This window comes from Lithobates pipiens, unplaced genomic scaffold (assembly GCF_037356315.1).
Source record: "Lithobates pipiens isolate NorthernLeopardFrog02 unplaced genomic scaffold, aLitPip1_a1.2 Scaffold_62, whole genome shotgun sequence".
Lineage (NCBI taxonomy): Eukaryota > Metazoa > Chordata > Amphibia > Anura > Ranidae > Lithobates > Lithobates pipiens.
Window position 1 is genome coordinate 656216 of NW_027507884.1, and position 18625 is coordinate 674840.

Genomic DNA, 18625 nt, shown 5'->3' on the forward strand with positions numbered 1-18625 from the left:
AGCAGATTGCACCGTTGCCGTTTGCAACATATGTCTGAAGCGTATCAAGCGTGGCCAAAAGAGCAGCCGCTTGGGCACCACATGCTTGACCAGACATATGTCGAACTCCCATGCAGTCCATTGGCAAGTATACTTAAAAGGCCAACACCAAAGAACAAGGCGGACTTCTCCTTGCTCCTCATCAGCTGGGATCTCCAACCCCATTATACCTTCAGTTCCCCCAGAAACCTGCACTCAGAGGAATGAAGGTGTAGAATTAGGTGTGTCAAGTACTTGTGGGCAATCTGCTATCACTACACTAACGTCCAATTGTAGCAGGCAAATTTCCCTACCCCAGTTGCTAAACCGGTGAAATAAATTTGGTCCAAGTCATCCACATGCCCAGCGGCTGAATACTAGCTTGGCTAAATTGTTAGCACTCCAACTGCTGCCTTCTCAGCTGGTAGACTCTGCCCCCTTTTGTGAATTTGTGTAATGTGCGCTACCTCAGTGGCAGGTTTCCAAACGCCACTTTTTTTCACGGAAAGCTATTCCGGCTCTCTACCGGCATGTGGAAGGCAATGTCTTGGCCTCGTTGGACAGGGCGTTCAGCGGTAATACCACTGACTCATGGTGCAGCAGGCATGGACAGGGACGTTACCTATCTTTCACGGTGCACTGGGTGACCCTGCTGGCAGCTGGGAAGGATGCAGGACAGGGTGCAGTATTGTTGGAGCTTGTTCTGCCACCATGCCTCCAAAATGCTACCAGTGGTGATTCTGAAACACCTCTCTCCTCCACCCCTCCTCTTCTTCTTCCTCCATGGCCTCTTCCTCTATATATTTGTCCTCTGAACCAGCGGTGCTCCAGAGGTATTCAAGGGGCTATGCAAGCACACAAAAAGTTGCCATGCGGTGCTTGAGCTGGTGTTCTTAGGGTACAGGAGCCACACTGGGGCAGAGATTCTGTCAGCTCTGAAGGGGCAGGCTCAGAGGTGGTTGACGTCACACCAGCTTCAGGCAGGAAGGGTGGTTTGCGACAATGGCACCAACCTCCTCTCCGCCCTCTGACAGGGACACTTCACCTATGTTCCCTATTTGGCTCACGTCCTTAATTTGGTGGTGCAGCGGTCCTTGTGCAGGTACCCGGGCTTACAAGATCTCCTGAGGCAGGCCAGGAAAGTCTGTGTGCATTTCTGCTGGTCATATAATGCCAGTGCTTGGCTGGCTGACCTCCAAAAGAAATACAACCTGCCAAAGAACCGCCTAATCTGTGACATGCCCACCATATGTAACTCAATGTTGGCCATGCTGCAGCAGCTGCACACGCAGCAGAGGCCATCAATGAGTACCTGTGCGACTATGGCACCAAGACAAGGTCAGGGGAGCTTGGCTTTTTTTTTGCCACGCCAGTGGCTCATGATCAAGGATGCATGCACTGTCCTGTCACCATTTGAGGAGGCCACGAGGATGGTGAGCAGTGACAGTGCATGCATCCGTGATACTGTCCCTGGACATAATAATGGACTAATGGAATAATGGACAGGGCACTTGAGGCAGAACAGAGGGAGGAAGAGGAGGACTTCCTTACTTCTCAAGGCCCCCTTTATCCAGACAGTGTTCCTCCGATCACACAGGAAGAGGAGGAGGAGGATTTTGTCAGCATGGAGGTGGAGCCTAGCACTCAGCATCAGCAGCAGTCTTCAAGGGATCGTTTATAGTCACCAGAAACCCATGGACTTGTACGTGGCTAGGAGGAGGTGGCTGCGGATCAGGTCGTTCTTAGTGACCCAGACCTCAGCAAACCTACGATGCATGGCTACCTTGATCCTGCAAAGCCTGCGAAAGGACCCTCGGATTCGTAGTATCAAGGAGAGAGATCATTACCGGCTGGCAACCCTCCTTGATCCACATTACAAGGGTAAGGTTGCGGAACTTATCTTGCCGTCGCAGAGGGAGCAGAGGATGAAACATCTTCAGGAGGCCTTGCAGAAAGGTTTGTGCAATGCATTTCCAGAGCCTGGGAGGGTACAAATACCTGGTCCTTGACAACGTGTTTCTGAGGCTTCGGTCAGTCACAGAAGGAGCAGTGGAGAAGGTGGCCATCTGACAGATGCGTTCAGACAATTTTTTAGTCCGCAGCCCCAAGGTCTGATCGGTACCAGCAACCATCGTCAGAGTCTGATTTACATGGTGCAGGAATACCTAGGGGTAAGATCACACTTGAAGACCTTTCCAACCGAAAATCCTCTGGGTTACTGGGTCTTGAGGATGGATTACTGGCCACAGCTTGCACAGTATGCAATTGAGCTACTGGCCTGTCCTGCATCCAGCGTTCTTTCAGAATGCACATTCAGTACTGCTGGAGGCTTTGTAACTGATCACAGATTGCGCCTGTCCACCAACTCGGTTGATCGGCTCACCTTCATAAAAATGGATCAGTCTTGGATCACCAGCTACCAACCACCTTACACTGATGTAACCGAATAATTTTTTTATGAATGCGATACCCCTTCAAGACTGCTTATGCTGATGCTGAGTGACTATACTGTTATGCTGAGTGACTATCCTATCCCTCCTCAATGTTCATGTTGATAGCTTGCAAGAAAATTTTTGGTTCTGGGCACCATCACCAGTGGCTAAGGCCAAATTTTTCTGCTGCTGTTTAACAGGGGAGTGTAATTACAATTTTTGCTGTAATATTTTGCAGCAGGGCCTGTTCCTGTGCTCTACTAGAGTATCTGTGAGGGGTTGCAGTGTTGTGGCACCAGCACCAGTGCCTAAAGCCCAATTTTTCTACCTCTGTTCAACATGGGCGTGTAATTACAATTTTTGCTGTAATATTTTGCAGCAGGGCTTATTCCTGCGCTCAACTAGAGTATCTGTGAGGGGCTGCAGTGTTGTGGCACCAGCACCATTGCCTAAAGCCCAATTTTTCTGCCCCTGTTCAACAGGGGCCTGTAATTACAATATTTCACAGCAGGGCTCATTCCTGCACCCACCAAGAGTAACTGTGAGGGCTTACAGTATTCTGGTACCACCAACCCCTGAGGCCCAAATTTCTGTAGAGTATATAGGGCAGGCCCCTACTTTCAAACATCTGACTTTCAAACGACTCCTACTTACAAATGGAGGGAGACAACAGGAAGTGAGAGGAAATCTACCCCTAGGAAGGGATATTCTCTCCTGTAAGAGTTAATATGGGATGCTTTATCACCAATCCTTGTTTCCCTAAAAACCCAAAATTTTCAAAATCCAATTGTCATTGGGACAGATAGTGAGGTGAAATCTTCTGAATAGGGGCACAGACAGAAAAACAAATGTTACAGGGGTGATAACCCTCTCCTATGTTTTCCAAAAAACGTAAAAATAGATTTTTTGGCTGGAGCTACACTTACGAAATGTACCTGTTCCAAATTACAAACAGATTCCGGGGGGTGTTCGGCTCATCCCTACCCACCACCACTATGTACAATATGGGATTAATTGCTTTGCACTGTACAAGATGACAACCAGAGAATGGAGCTTTGGAGAAAAGAGGCAACATTGGAGCCAGCCGTGGAGGACCATAGGGTAAGTAAACCTGCCTGTTTCTGTACCCCTAAACATAGGGAGCAGTTAGCCCATGTAGTGCAGGGGGACCTCACTGCTAGGGTAGATTTTTTTTAAATGACTGGAGTAGGGTCTTAAATTAAGTTGTGAAATGCTAGAAGCTTTACACAAAATGTAAAAAAAAAAATTGATAATCTTTAAACCTATGAGGTCCTAGGTTCCATTTTGGTTCCGAGACTGAAGACACCTGATGAAGGAGCATGCATGCTCCGAACATGAGCTTGACCATGCCTCCCATCCTTTAGCGCTGACGTGCTTGTTGTGTGACCGTCTTCAGCCTTGGAAACCACCAGAGACTATGGGAACTGCTGACCACCATCACTGCCCAGCTGGACTACAGGAGCCCAAGCTACTTATGCCATGCACATTATACCTCCCTATAGTGCCTAAACTCTACTAAAAGCCTAGGCTTTTAAGAGCTTTGGCAAAAAAAAAAACACCAAAGCTCCTAAACTGCTCATGTACATGAAGCCTTAATATTTAAAGCAAACTTCCCCATCCATCCATGTTTATTTGATTTATTTCGTTGAGAAATCACGTTGAACAACCCCTAGCATTTCTGGCCGAGGCCATCTTGAGTAAGGGCCAATTATTCATGTAGGATTTACTCCCCGGAATTCATCTGCCCTTAGCTTAGGCATGCATGCATGCAGGAGAATGTGCTAAACTGAGAAATCCCCTCCTCCCCTCCTGAAGACTCTTGGGTTACTTAAAAAGTCTTAACCCAGCATTGACCCTCCTGAAGACTGACATACTGGGATGTATGACATAATTTGCCTAGGCAATAAACCAGAAAGTAACTGAAGAAATGTAAAACAAAAAAAAAGTTTAAAACAAGTAAATATGATATACTTTCTATATACTTACTAAGGCTAGCAGCATGAGGATTCAAAATAATCAATGTTTATTGGGCGAAGTTCCATTTTATCCTCTACTGAACTGTCCTAAAGTAGCCGGCAGCCAATTTCTTCACACCCCAAAATAAGTCAATGATCCAACCCTGAGGTGAAATGTCAGCACACCAAGCCATTTGGGGGGCCAAACTGCCTCAGTGGGATGAGGGGATGCTACATCCCAAGAAGTTTATCCACCTGTTATTTTTTAGGAACTATAACAGCCCAGACTGGGCATCATTACTACGCAAATTTGAAGTTAGATGATTACTCATTAACCACTTAAAGAACCAGCCACCGCAGTGGTACTGCAGCAGGTTGGCTCTCCTGGGCAAATCGCCATTATGGTACATCGGCCGCTTTAAGACCACTAGGGGGCATGACGCCGCGGGCCACCTGCGATCGCTCCTGAGAGAAACAACGGGGATCTGTCAATGTAAACAGAAAGATCCCTGTTCTTTCAGGGGGGATAGACAGATCTTCTGTTCACTACACTGCCCCAACAGTTAGAAACACCTCCCTAGGGAACATTTAACCCCTTGATCGCCCCCTAGTGTTAACACCTTCCCTGCCAGTGATATTTAATCAGTAATCAGTAGCTCTGATCGCTGTATAAATGTCAATGGTCCTAAAAAAGTATCAAAAGTGACCGATGCGTCCTCCACAATGTAGGAGTCATGCTAAAAATTGCTGATCACCATCATTACTAGTAAAAAAAAAAATAAGAATAATGCCATAAACCTATCCCCTATTTTGTAGATACTATAACTTTTATCATAGCTAAAAATTTAAAAATTTTGTTTTTATTTAAAATATTTTTATATTTATAGCGCAAAAAATAAAAACCGCAGAAGTGATCAAATACCACCAAAATAAATCTCTATTTGTTGGTTAAAAATAAGGACGTAAATTTTGTTTGGGTACAGAGTCGCGCGAACGCGCAATTGTCAGTTAAAGCGATGTAGTGCCGTATAGCAAAAAAAAGTGTCGTGGTCATTAAGGGAGCAAATCCTTTCCGGTCCTTAAGTGGTTAATTTACTATTAAATGCCGAGTCCTCTGATTTGGGTTTATGAAATATAACTCATTCCTTTGGTTGGTCCTGAGGTTGACTCACCGTTTATCTCGACCAATCTCTCCGGACTCCTCTTCTTCACACTGTTGGTTGTAGTTGTCACGTCACAGGAATAATTCCCAGAGTCCTTCACCTGAGCGGACTGAACTCCATATTGATTATATGATGTGAATTCTCTGACATTCCGTCCATCTTTGTGAAAAGCTAATTTCAGTTGTGTCCTCGGTCTGAGCGGGCTGAGACTAGTGTTACATGTCAGGGTCATCTCATCACCTTCTACCACTAGATACGAGGTCACTTTTATCTCTGGAATTTCAAGTAGTTCTGAAAAAAATCACATATTTAAACTGTAATGTATCTACCGTATATACTCGAGTATAGGCCGACCCGAGTATAAGCCGAGGCCCCCAATTTACCCCCAAAAAACTGGGAAACCTATTGACTCGTGTATAAGCCGAGGGTGAGATATGCCTGTCCATCCCTGTGTGTGTCCGTCCATCCATGTGTGTCCGTCCATCCCTGTGTGTGTGTCCATCCATCCATCCCTGTGTGTGTGTCCATCCATCCATCCCTGTGTGTGTGTCCATCCATCCATCCCTGTGTGTGTGTGCGTCCATCCATCCCTGTGTGTGTGTGTGTGTGAGTGTGTGTGTGTGTGTGTGTCCATCCATCCATCCATCCCTGTGTGTGTGTGTGTGTCCATCCATCCATCCGTGTGTGTGTGTGTGTGTGTGTGTGTGTGTGTGTGTGTGTGTGTGTGTGTGTCCGTGCAGCCTTGTGTGTCCAGCCTACCTGTGTCCCGAGCGGTCCCGTCCGGTCCCGTCCCGAGCCTCCGTGTCGTCCCGTCCCGAGCCTCCGTGTCGTCCCGTCCCGAGCCTCCGTGTCGTCCCGTCCCGAGCCTCCGTGTCGTCCCGTCCCGAGCCTCCGTGTCGTCCCATGCCAGGATCGCCGCTCTTCGTCGGCGCCCTGGCGGCCATTCCCCTGTTCAAAAGCCCCGCCTCCGCCTGTGATAGGCGGAACACTCAATTTCCCAGCAGTCAGTGTTCCGCCTATCACGGACATCGGCTCATCCGAGGATGAGCCGATGTCCGTGATAGGCGGAACACTGACTGCTGGGAAATTGAGTGTTCCGCCTATCACAGGCGGAGGCGGAGGCGGAGGCGCGGCTTTTGAAAGGTAGCATGGCCGCTGTCTGTCTGCTCGACACGCTGTTCGGGCAGTCAGACAGCGGTGACTCGAGTATAAGCCGAGGGGGGCACTTTCAGCCTCAAAAAAGAGGCTGAAAATCTCGGCTTATACTCGAGTATATACGGTATTACAATATCTTGAAAAAGTATTCATACCGCTTGAAATTTTTCACATTTTGTCATGTTACAACCAAAAACATAAATGTATTTTATTGGGATTTTATGTGAGAGACCAACACAAAGTGGCACATAATTGTGAAGTGTAAGAAAAAAAGGTTTCCAAATTATTTTACAAATAAATATTGTTGTGATTAAAATGGTATTTCTATATACCTGACAAAGACCAGCTAGAGGTATAACTAACGCAATTACAATGCTCACGAAACCCTTTACTTAACACTGCAGTATTAAGGAGACAACAGGAAGGGATGAGTCAAGATTACAGTTCAGCAGTTGTCTAGTGTATTGTGGGAGGGGCTGCATTTTATATGCACCTTTATCAGCCAATCATTGTATAGAACATGGGTGTGGTTAATACAGAGGCGTACATTACATATCATCATTACATATCATTACATATCATTAATTATGTCACCTGCTTCTGAATCACAGTCATGGGATATGTGGCCCAGACATATTGTGACACAATTTCTTTATTCAGACAGTACAGAATAAAACTGGCTATGCAAGCTATATTTTCTTATATGCATGTCCACAGAAAACCTGCCATAGTCTGCAGATACAGAGTCTAAGCTAACTAATAGGTTAACCCCAGTTAATCTTATGTGAACTTATAAAGACGGAGTCACTCTGGTTCAGCCATATCACAACAAATATGTGAAAAGTGTGGTGTGCATTTGTATTCAGCCCCTTTTACTTTGATACCCCTAACTAAGACAGACAGGTCAGGGATAAAGTTGTGGAGAAGTTTAAAGCAGGGTTAGGTTATAAAAAAAAAAAAAATTCCCAAGCTTTGAACATGTCACGGAGCTCTGTTCAATTCTTAATGGGAAAATGGAAAGAGTATGGCACGACTGCAAACCTACCAAGACATGGCCGTCCACCTAAACTGACAGGCCGGGCAAGGAGAGCATTCATCAGAGAAGAGCCAAGAGGCCCATGGTAACTCTGGCGGAGCTGCAGAGATCCACAGCTCAGGGGGGAGAATCTGTCCACAGGACAACTATTAGTCGTGCTCTCCACAAATCTGCCCTTTATGGAAGAGTGACAAGAAGAAAGACATTGATGAAAGAAATCCATAATAAGTCCAGTTTGCAGTTTGTGAGAAGCCATGTGGGGGACACAGCAAACATGTGGAAGAAGGTGTTCTGGTCAGATGAGACCAAAATTTTACTTTTTGGCCCAAAAACAAAATGCTATGTGTGGCAGAAAACTAACACTGCACATCACCCTGAACACACCATCCCCACCATAAAGTATGGTGGTGGCAGCATCATGTGGTGGGGATGCTTTTCTTCAGCAGGGACAGGGAAGCTGGTCAGAGTTGATGGGAAGATGGATGGAACCAAATATAGGGCAATCTTAAAAGAAAATCTGTTATAGCCTGCAAAAGACTTGAGACGGAGGTTCACCTTTCAACAGGGCAATGACCCGAAACATACAGCCAGAGCTACAATGGAGTGGCTTAGATCAAAGCATATCCATGTGTTAGAATGGTTCAGTCAAAGTCCAGACCTAAATTCAACTGAGAATATGCGTCAAGACCTAAAAGTTGCTGTTCACAGACGCTCTCCATTCAATCTGACAGAGCTTGAGCTATTTTGCAAAGAAGAATGGGCAAAAAGGTCACTCTCTAGATGTGCAAAGCTGGTAGAGACATCCCCAAAAAGACTTACATAGTTACATAGTAGGTGAGGTTTCGAAAAGTCATCAAGTCCAACTTACAGCTGTAATTGCAGCAAAAGGTGGTTCTACAAAGTATTGACTCCGGCGGGCTGAATACAAATGTACCCCACACTTTTCACATATTTTTCTGGAAACCATTTATCATTTTCCTTCCACTTCACAATTATGTGCCACTTTGTGTTGGTCTATCATAAAAAATCTGAATAAAGTACATTTACGTTTTTGGCTGTAACATGACCAAATGTGGAAAATGTCAAGGGTATGAATGTATGTTTATACAGTATCTCACAAAAATGAGTACACCCCTCAAATTTTTGTAACTATTTTATTCTATCTTTTCATGTGACAACACTGAAGAATGACACTTTGCTACAATGTAAAGTAGCGAGTGTACAGCTTGTATAACAGTGTTAATTTGTGTCCTCTCAAAATAACTCAACACACCAAATTGCACCCAATTAGCCATTTTCCCTCCCTGGTGTCATGTGACTCATTAGTGTTACAAGGTTTCAGGTGTGAATGGGGAGCAGGTGTGTTACATTTGGTGTTATCGCTCTCACACTCTCATACTGGTCACTGGAAGTTCAACATGGCACCTCATGGCAAAGAACTCTCTGAGGATCTGAAAAAAAGAATTGTTGCTCTGGCCTAGGCTATAAGAAGATTGCCAACACCCTGAAACTGAGCTGCAGCACGATGGCCAAGACCATACAGCGGTTTAACAGGACAGGTTCCACTCAGAACAGACCTCCCCATGGTCGACCAAAGAAGTTGAGGTCACGTGCTCAGCGTCATATTTAGAGGTTGTCTTTGGGAAATAGACATATGGGTCCCACCAGCATTGCTGCAGAGATTGAAGTGGTTGGGGGTCAGTCTGTCAGTGCTCAGACCATACGCTGCACGCTACATCAAATTAGTCTGCATTGCTGTCGTCCTCTCCTAAAGATGATGCACAAGAAAGCCTGCTGCAAACAGTTTGCTGAAGACAAGCAGACTAAGGACATGGATTACTGGAACAACGTCCTGTGGTCTGATGAGACCAAGATAAACTTACTTGGTTCAGATGGTGACAAGCGTGTGTGGTGGCAACCAGGTGAGGAGTACAAAGACAAGTGTGTCTTGTCTACAGTCAAGCATGGTGGTGGGAGTGTCATGGTCTGGGTCTGCATGAGTGCTGCCGGCACTGGGGAGCTACAGATCATTGAGGGAACCATGAATGCCAACATGTAGACACAATGCCTTCAGAGACTGGGCCTCAGTTCAGTATTCCAACATGATAAACACACCTCCAAGATGACCACTGCCTTGCAAAAAAGTTGAGGGTAAAAGTGATGGACTGGCCAAGCATTTCTACAGACCTAAACCCTATTGAGGATCTGTGGGGCATCCTCAAATGGAAGGTGGAGGAGCGCAAGGTCTCCAACATCCACCAGCCCCGCAATGTTGCCATGGAGGAGTGTAAGAGGACTCCAGTGGCAACCTGTGAAGCTCTGGTGACCTCCATGCCCAAGAGCCCAAGAGGGTTAAGGCAGTGCTGGAAAATAATAGTGGCCACACAAAATATTGACAAAATATTGGGCCCAGTTTGGACATTTTCACTTAGGGATGTACTCACTTTTGTTGCCAGCGGTTTAGACATCAATGGTTGTGTGTTGAGTTATTTTGAGGGGACAGAAAATTTACACTGTTATACAAGCTGTACACTCACTACTTTACATTGTAGACAAGTGTCATTTCTTCAGTGTTGTCACATGAAAAGTTATAATATAATATATTTACAAAAATGTACGGGGTGTACTCACCTGTGTGAGATACTGTAAAATATTATATATATATATATATATATATATATATATATATATATATATATATATATATATATATATATATATATTATGTAAACATCCTATGACTTACTTTGTATGTCGATGATAACTTCATCTTGTAAAGTTACAAACATTGTATACAAAGGATATTCATCTGTACATTTGTATCTTCCAGAGTCCGTCATGTTTACAATTCCTACATGTAATATGGATGTGTATCTGTGGTCATGAATGACAGAATTGTCCTTATAAAAAGTTATAAATTTTGACATGAAGCCAGAACGATGGTGACATCTCAGAGTCAGATCATCTCCTTCATGAACATCGAGAGGAACCCTCAGGATCACCGGGTCTGGAACACAAAGCCACATCAAATGAGAAGATGAAGGTTACAGGACAAATATAGTAATAGTTCCACAATCAGGCACTGGGAAACCAACAAGAGAACCAGATGTCACATCTGGTGTGCAGCGTGGAGCAGCAGGAAGGAGAGCAGGGTCCTGACCATAGAGGGGGAACTAGCAGATGACACACGTGGTGTGCAACATGGGAAGGCTATAGCAGAAGGTGAGCAGAGAACGGAGAGAGATAGGACTAAGCAGCAGAGGATCAGCAGAGCTGGGGGGCCAGAGGAGGAGAAACTAGCAATGTCACATGTGGTGTGCAGCGTGGGAGACAGTGGCGGCCTGTGCATTAAGGGAGCATGGGTGCTGCCCCCCTCTCTCCTGCCACCCCCTCTGTGCACTATGTATAGATTCATGCATTGCATGAATCTATACATGGCCGCCACGGCCACCCCCCATTCAGGCGTACAGCCCTTTTTTGGGTGCCATGCGCCTGAATTACTGAGGCGGGGAGTGTTTTTGAAAAACAAAACTGAGAAAAAAATGTTTTTTATATATATTTTTGGGGGATATTTATTATAGCAAAATTTAAAAAATAATGAGTTTTTTCAAAATTGTCGCTCTTTTTTTGTTTATAGCGCAAAAAATAAAAGCCGCAGGAGTGATCAAATGCCACCAAAAGAAAGATCTATTTGTGGGAAAAAAGGACGCCAATTTTGTTTCGGAGCCCCGGCGCACGACCGCCAAATTGTCAGTTGAAATGACGCAGTGCCGAATCGCAAAAAGGGGCTTGGTCCTTTAGCTGGAAAATGGTCCGGGGGTTGAGCGGTTAAAGGGCAACCTACAGGTACGTTCGTTTGCATGTACGAGCGCTTCCATCGTCGTGAGGCGGTTGGCAAGCGGTTAAAGCAAATCAAAAATCAACACATACACACAGGGAATTTGCCAAGCTTGAGTAACCTCTTGCCGCTGGCCGAATGCAGATATGAGGCCTCCCGATGAGTTGGCATTCATGCCGAGCGGGCGCATATATGCGGCCTTATTTAAACATGAAACCGTGCTGAGTGCACACTCCCAGGACGGACACCGGAAAGCCAGTCAGTGACATCCTAGGGGATCGGACCGAATGAGCAGCTCATAACGTTTCGCTTATTAAACTGGCAAAGAACGCATTAACTATCACATTTCCAAATGTGGCACGATGAACTGACCGATAACGACGTCCAGTCTGGCAGTGTTACTTCTCTCTGCACCGGCCTGGCATCTGTAGTCCCCGCTGTCCTCAGTGTTTGCAGATCCGATGGTAAAGATTTTCCCTGCATGTACCCAGTTACCATCTTTGTTCCAGAGGTAGGTCAGATCTCCTCCTCCAGTAAATCCCACATCACACGTCATTGTTATAGACTCCTCTGTGAAGATCTTCCTCCAGTTGGGGGTGAAGGTGACCACAGGGCTCACTGCCCATCCTGAAGAAGAATCAAGTGAAATTCTAATTTATGTCTGGCTGATTTCAAACAAAAAAAAAGTAGTGTATTCTAAGAGTGTAAAGCAACACAAGAGGGCGCTTCAAAGTGCGGTAAGTAGGATTAACTTCTGTCATGTTCATTTGAAACAGTAAAATGTAATATGTTCTAAGCCCTTGTACACACGGTCGGACATTCCGACAACCAAATCCGTTGTCGGAAAATCCGATCGTTCAGAACGTGATGACGTTATTTAGTTACGATGGGACTACATCAGGCTAGTAGCCAATAGCTTTGGTCTAGGAATTTGATCTGAGCGTGCGTGGCACTTTGTCCGATCGGAATTCTCTACAAACGATCGGACAAAGTCCGATCGGATCATGTTGTTGGAAAATGTTATAGCCCAGCTCTAAAACTTTGTCGGTCGAATATTCAGACGGAAACAGTCCGATGGAGCCCACACACAGTCGGATTATCCGACAACACGATCCGATCGGACATTGTCCATCGGAATATCCGACCGTGTGTACAAGGGCTAAGAGAGTATAACATATTGTTATACAACTAGGTCAACTGATTCAGCTAAATGACTTCCAGGTATATCAAAACAAAGGATGTGCATAGTTCATTAAAAGGTTGTCCCCTGCCAACATGCTGCAGAGAATGACTCCTGCTCTGTGTGTGGAAGCAGTGGTCTCTCTGCAGAAGACAAGCCCCCTGCTGAGTCAGACCTATAGCTTTCCAGTCTTCAGGAGACCTGCGCTCTTCTGCTTGCAGAGCCATAAACATGACTCGGCTCAAGGCTCACTTCTGCAGAGAGACCACTGCTTCCACACAGAGAACAAGGGTCCTTCTTCACAGCATGCTGGCATTCAGGCTGTGGCTGCTTTCTGAAGAGAATTATCTGGTTTTCTGCGTCTCTGCTGTGACTTTTATATTAACCCCTTCATATTAGTCTTCCCGTTATAAGTAGCCTGTACATTAACCCCTTCACCTCTTGCCTCTGAATTTTCCTTAAAGCTTAACTGCAATCAAAACAAAAAACACAAAAATCAGCAGAAGGAACACAACTTACAGTCGTGGGGGTTGGGGGGTTTGGCATGAACAGAGAAGAAGAGGCATCAGCACAAGAGACATAGCCTACTGACTGTAAGTTGTACCCCTTGATTGTCCAGAAGGGGGCTGGAAAGGTGATGATAAGTCTGAAGCACTGGAAAAGTGGGTCCCTTTTCCCCAGGAGGGTTCCAGAGCCTGAGGGTGCTGCTACCCTCCGGCAGCCCATGGACTTTATAGCTGTTCTTGAGGCCTCAGTGATGTCAGGGCCGTCTTTTATGCAGGGCAAAAGGGAAATTGCCCTGGGCCCAGTCATTATTGTGGGGCTCAAAGCTGCCCACATATACAGTATATGCTCTCTGGCCTGGTTGATACAAGCGGCAACACTGTGAAAGGGGAGAGGCACAGCCTCTGTAGCCTGTATGAGTTAGAGCCCGCTCATCCTGATTCTCCCTCTGCCAGGACTGGAGTAACTGTGACAGGAAGTGAGACAGAGCATCTATCTGTGTTCCTCATGCTCACCTCTCTTCTCCGGGAAGCAGTGCAGAAATCAAACACACAGAGTAACCTCTAGCAACCAGTGGGTGAGTGGTAATAATGCGCAGTAACCTCTAGCAACCAATCAGTGAGCAATAATAATGTGCAGTGACCTCTAGCAACAAATTAGTGAGCAGTAATTGTGTGCAGTAACCTCTAGCAAGCAATGGGCGAGCGGTAATGATGTGCAGTAACCACTAGTAACCAATCAGTGAGCAGTAATGATGTGAAGTAACTTCTAGAAACCAATCAGTGAGACGTAAGGATGTGCAGTAACACCCATCCTTACTGCTCACTGATTGGTTACTAGAGGTTACTGCACATCATTACCACTCACCCATTGCTTGCTCTAGCAACAAACAGTAAGCCTGGACCAATCAGCGGGTTTGGACTGTGGACCAGTTCTTTATCTTTACATTATTAAAGTTTTTTTTTTATAGATAAGTCTATGTTTGTTTGTTTTTTGGGATGTAGGGGTGGAGAGCAATATTGCATGGTGGGGGGGTGGGACAAGAAAATGTTTTACCAAGGGTCCAATCAATATGATGGACATGGCTGAGGAAGAAGCCCATTGCGGGACCTCACCACAAGGAAACTCTTGTGAGTAAAGCCCCTAAACTGATCCCTGGGGCTGAGCAGTGTTCTGGAAATCACAATGGCTAACATTATTTGTGCATAGGAGCAAGGCTACCAGATGCCAAAGAAACTTGCTTCATGGTCTTCATGGTCTTCAGTTGTGAGGGTTTAGTCTGTTCAAAAAGTTATCTCATGGTCTTCAGCTATGGGATCTACACTGTCCAACCTTCAGGTCTTCTTAAGGAGAAGATTGTCCTCTAATTGCTTTGTACTAATCATTTTTGGAGTATGCCATGCCCTAACCCCTCTCTCGTTTAGAGTTTCTTCAAGAAATAAATCTTAAAAAGACATCCCCTAGGCTGTGTTCTTGGAGCCGGAGTGAATAGACTGGTGCCTGTGGTGGTGGGCAGATGCTATGCTTTTAAGACTACTTACCAGTTCCCTATTATGTAGAATGGCAGGGTCCCTGGAAAACCACCCACATAATAAGGATAGAGTACCTTTCCATACCAGGTGCTTTCTTATAGTGTAGGATTTCCTTATAAGGGCAATGATGTAGCACAAGGTCTCTACTAACATTGGGCAGATGGTGGTATCATTGGGCAGCTGGTGGCACCATTGGGCAGCTGGTGGCTATGTGCTGTAATTATGATGTACAAATGTGAAGATCAATTACAAAAATATACACTCAATCAGGAGAATCCAGTATTTTCAGTGTATATAAGATGAATTGGGATATTTACTTACTGGAATTCCCTCTACAACTTTGCTATTTCTAGAATGTTACTATAGCAATTGATTGATTGATAGATTGATTGAATGACAGATCTAAAATAAAGACTCACCTGTGTGGCTCAGCATTGTGACTGTAAGATAAGATAAATAATTGTTACGTGTCTGAAATACAAACTGTCTATGCAAAAACACTGTATTGTTTTTGGAAAGAGCTATTCAATGGGGGAGATTTACTAAAACTGGAGAGTGCAAAATCTGGTGCGGTTCTGCATAGGAACCAATTTATTGAACAAGCTGAAGTTAGAAGCTGATTGGCTACCATGCACAGCTGCACCTGATTTTGCACTCTACAGCTTTAATAAATCTCACATATATTAATATAAATGTAGGATGTATTTATAATAGACATGTGCAGTTTGTTTCGTTCCGAATTGAATTACGGACAAATTAAATTTTTTGGGAAATTCAGATGTATTCGTATGACCAAATTACAATAGTGCCAAATTTAAACAAATCTGAAATGACGAAAAAAATAAATTCAGATGGAATTTTAATTTTAATCAATTCTAATAGTTTTCGAATTTGAAAATTTTAAAACTATTCAAATTTGAAAACTTTTCAAAGAGAATAAAATGGAATACAAAATAGAGGAACAGAACAGAAAAAAATTAGAATAGAATAGAAAATAATATATCAAAAAATAAAAGAGTAGAATATAATAAGAGTAAAACAGAACAAAATAGAAAAAAAAATAGAAAAAAAGTATTGAATAGAGAAGAATAGAATAAAAAAATAGAATAAAATAGAAAGAATAAAAACATTTTTTATACAAAATAGAATCAATTTGAATGAATAGAAAATAATAGAATAGATTATAATAGAACAGAAAATAACAGAATAGTATAGAAAAAAAACAATAGAATAAAAAGAATATAACCATATTCCAAAATTCTAATTTCAAATAGAATACATTTGAATAGAAAATAATGGAATAGGATGGAATAGAAAATAATTGAAATGAAAAGAATAGCATCTAAAAGAATAGATTAGAATAGGAAGATATATTCTTTCTAATTTAATCCATTTGTTTCTATTCTATTCTATTTTAGTTATTTTATTGTCTATTCTATTTTGCTCTGTTTTACTCTATTATATTCTTTTATTTTCTGTTGTATTCTTTTCTATTATATTTTCTTGTCTTTGGAAATTGGAAAACTTTTTTGAATTCGCAAACTATTCCAATTTGAAATCCTTTTGAGTTGGAAAACTTTTCAAAGTCGAATTTGAAAACGAATCGAATTCTATAACATTTTTCGAATTTGAAAACTATTCAAAATTGATTGGAAAACTGTTCGGATTGATTCAAAATCGAATTCAGAAAATTCAAAATAATTAGAATAAGAATAAACGAAACAATATGAATACGAATAGACGGGTTAAACTAATTTAAAATTATGTAAATAACTTGTCGAAACTAAACAAAATTTTTTTTTTCATTCTGCACATCGAATTAATAATTATGAGTTTATTAATAATTAAGAGTAATTAAGAATTCAAGTCCATACACAAGTGTATTCCAATGATAACATGTTTGTATCTTCATCCCCTTCATCAGGGCATGAGTTTGCACAGCAAGCTAGTCGACACATTCTTTCAACCCCTGAGCACAGCAAAAAACAGCAAAACCACCAAAAACCCATTGAAGGGTGCTTAAACTAGCTGCTGACAGATGGCCATATAAACTCACACTACATGTATACATCTATACAATACAATATAACTTTTTTTTATGGTTACACAACCTATCACATGGCTTAAATCTTTTTATATGGACTATAAACTGAAGGACTTATGAATAAATGGTTGTGGAACAAATCCTTTGAATTTCCATTATTTCTTATGGGGAAATTTTCTTTGATATACAAGTGCTTTGGATTACAAGCATGTTTCTGGGATGAATTATGCTCGCAATCCAAGGTTTTACTGAATTGTTTAGGTACAGTCTTGCATGACCACGCAATTATCAGTTAAATTAGCGCAGTGCAAAAAATGGCATGGTCCTAAGGAGGTAAAAACGGTGGTCAACGCGGTAAAGTAGTCCGGTCAACTGTATAACCCCATGTTTTTTGGGGTTTTTTTCTCCAACAGTGACATCTCTAAACTAAAGTTTTTTTTTTTCCCTGTTTTCACTTTGTCGTCTCACTCCTCATACTACAACAGAGGTGTCCCCACTTCTCCATAATATGCTGAATTAGACGTGTAAATAAAGAGTGGGACCCCATAATAAAGGCAGCAGTAGGTGGGCGGATCTGGGAGCTCGAGTGTTTTACGTTACCGAAAAACTGACAACGACCGGCCACTTCAAATAAATTTTTTTTTAGATTTTGCAGCTCGGTTAAAAAAAAAGTCACTCGTTATTTGTTCATTGATTAAGAAACTAGAATAAGCAATAGCATTTCAGATATGGAAATAGATAGGAAGTAATAAATATATGGATAAATAGGAAGATAATAAAATAGTGAAAAAAATCGAAGCAGATACTTACAGATGAAGACTATCAGAGCTGTGGACTGGACCGTCATTGCAGATTTGCGGTTCAGTATTAGTAAGTGTAGAAGGAACAAATTACTTTTAAAATGCTTTTGGTTTTCCGGGACCTATGGAGGGCTCATGTTTTTAGCACCCACAAAAGAGATCAAAGAAATGAATAACATAACTAAAAATAAAACACAGGAAATACCCACTAGAGATGTGGTGAATGAAAGATGAATTTTTTTTTAAAGCTAAATGTGCATTTACAGTGCCTTGCAAAACCATTCACCCCCCTTGGCTTTCTACCTATTTTGTTACAATACAGCCTTTAGTTCAATGTTTTTTTTTAATCTGAATTATATGTGATGGATCAGAACACAATGGTCTATGTTGGTGAAGTAAAATTAGAAAAATATATACATAAAACAAATTTTTCAGAAATAAATAAATTATAATCGGCATGTGCGTATGTATTCACTCCCTTTGTTATGAAGTCCATAAAATGCTCTGGTGCAACCAATTACCTTCAGAAGTCACATAATTAGTGAAATGATGTCCACCTGTGTGCAATCTAAGTGTCACATGACCTGTCATTACATAGACACACCTTTTTGAAAGGCCCCAGAGGCTGCAACACCTAAGCAAGAGGCACCACTAACCAAACACTGCCATGAAGACCAAGGAACTCACCGAACAAGTAAGTTGTTGAGAAGTACAAGTCGGGGTTAGGTTATAAAAAAAAAATCCAATTTTTGTTGATCCCTAGGAGCACCATCAAATCTATCATAACAAGATGGAAAGAACATGGCACAACAGCAAACTTGCCAAGAGACGTCTGCACACCGAAACTCACGGACCGGGCAAGGAGGGCATTAATCAGAGAGGCAGCACAGAGACCTAAGGTAACCCTGGAGGAGCTGCAGAGTTCCACAGCAGAGACTGGAGTATCT

General features: G+C 42.9%; 1 protein-coding gene across 1 annotated transcript in view; it reads right to left on the bottom strand.

Annotated features, from left to right (window-relative positions):
* Positions 1-18625, bottom strand: part of LOC143958848 (Fc receptor-like protein 5) — a 120173-nt gene that overhangs the window by 42839 nt on the left and 58709 nt on the right. The window contains exon 12 of the mRNA XM_077467829.1: positions 5599-5880. Coding sequence (XP_077323955.1) covers positions 5599-5880 — 282 coding nt within the window. The remainder of the gene's footprint in view (positions 1-5598; positions 5881-18625) is intronic.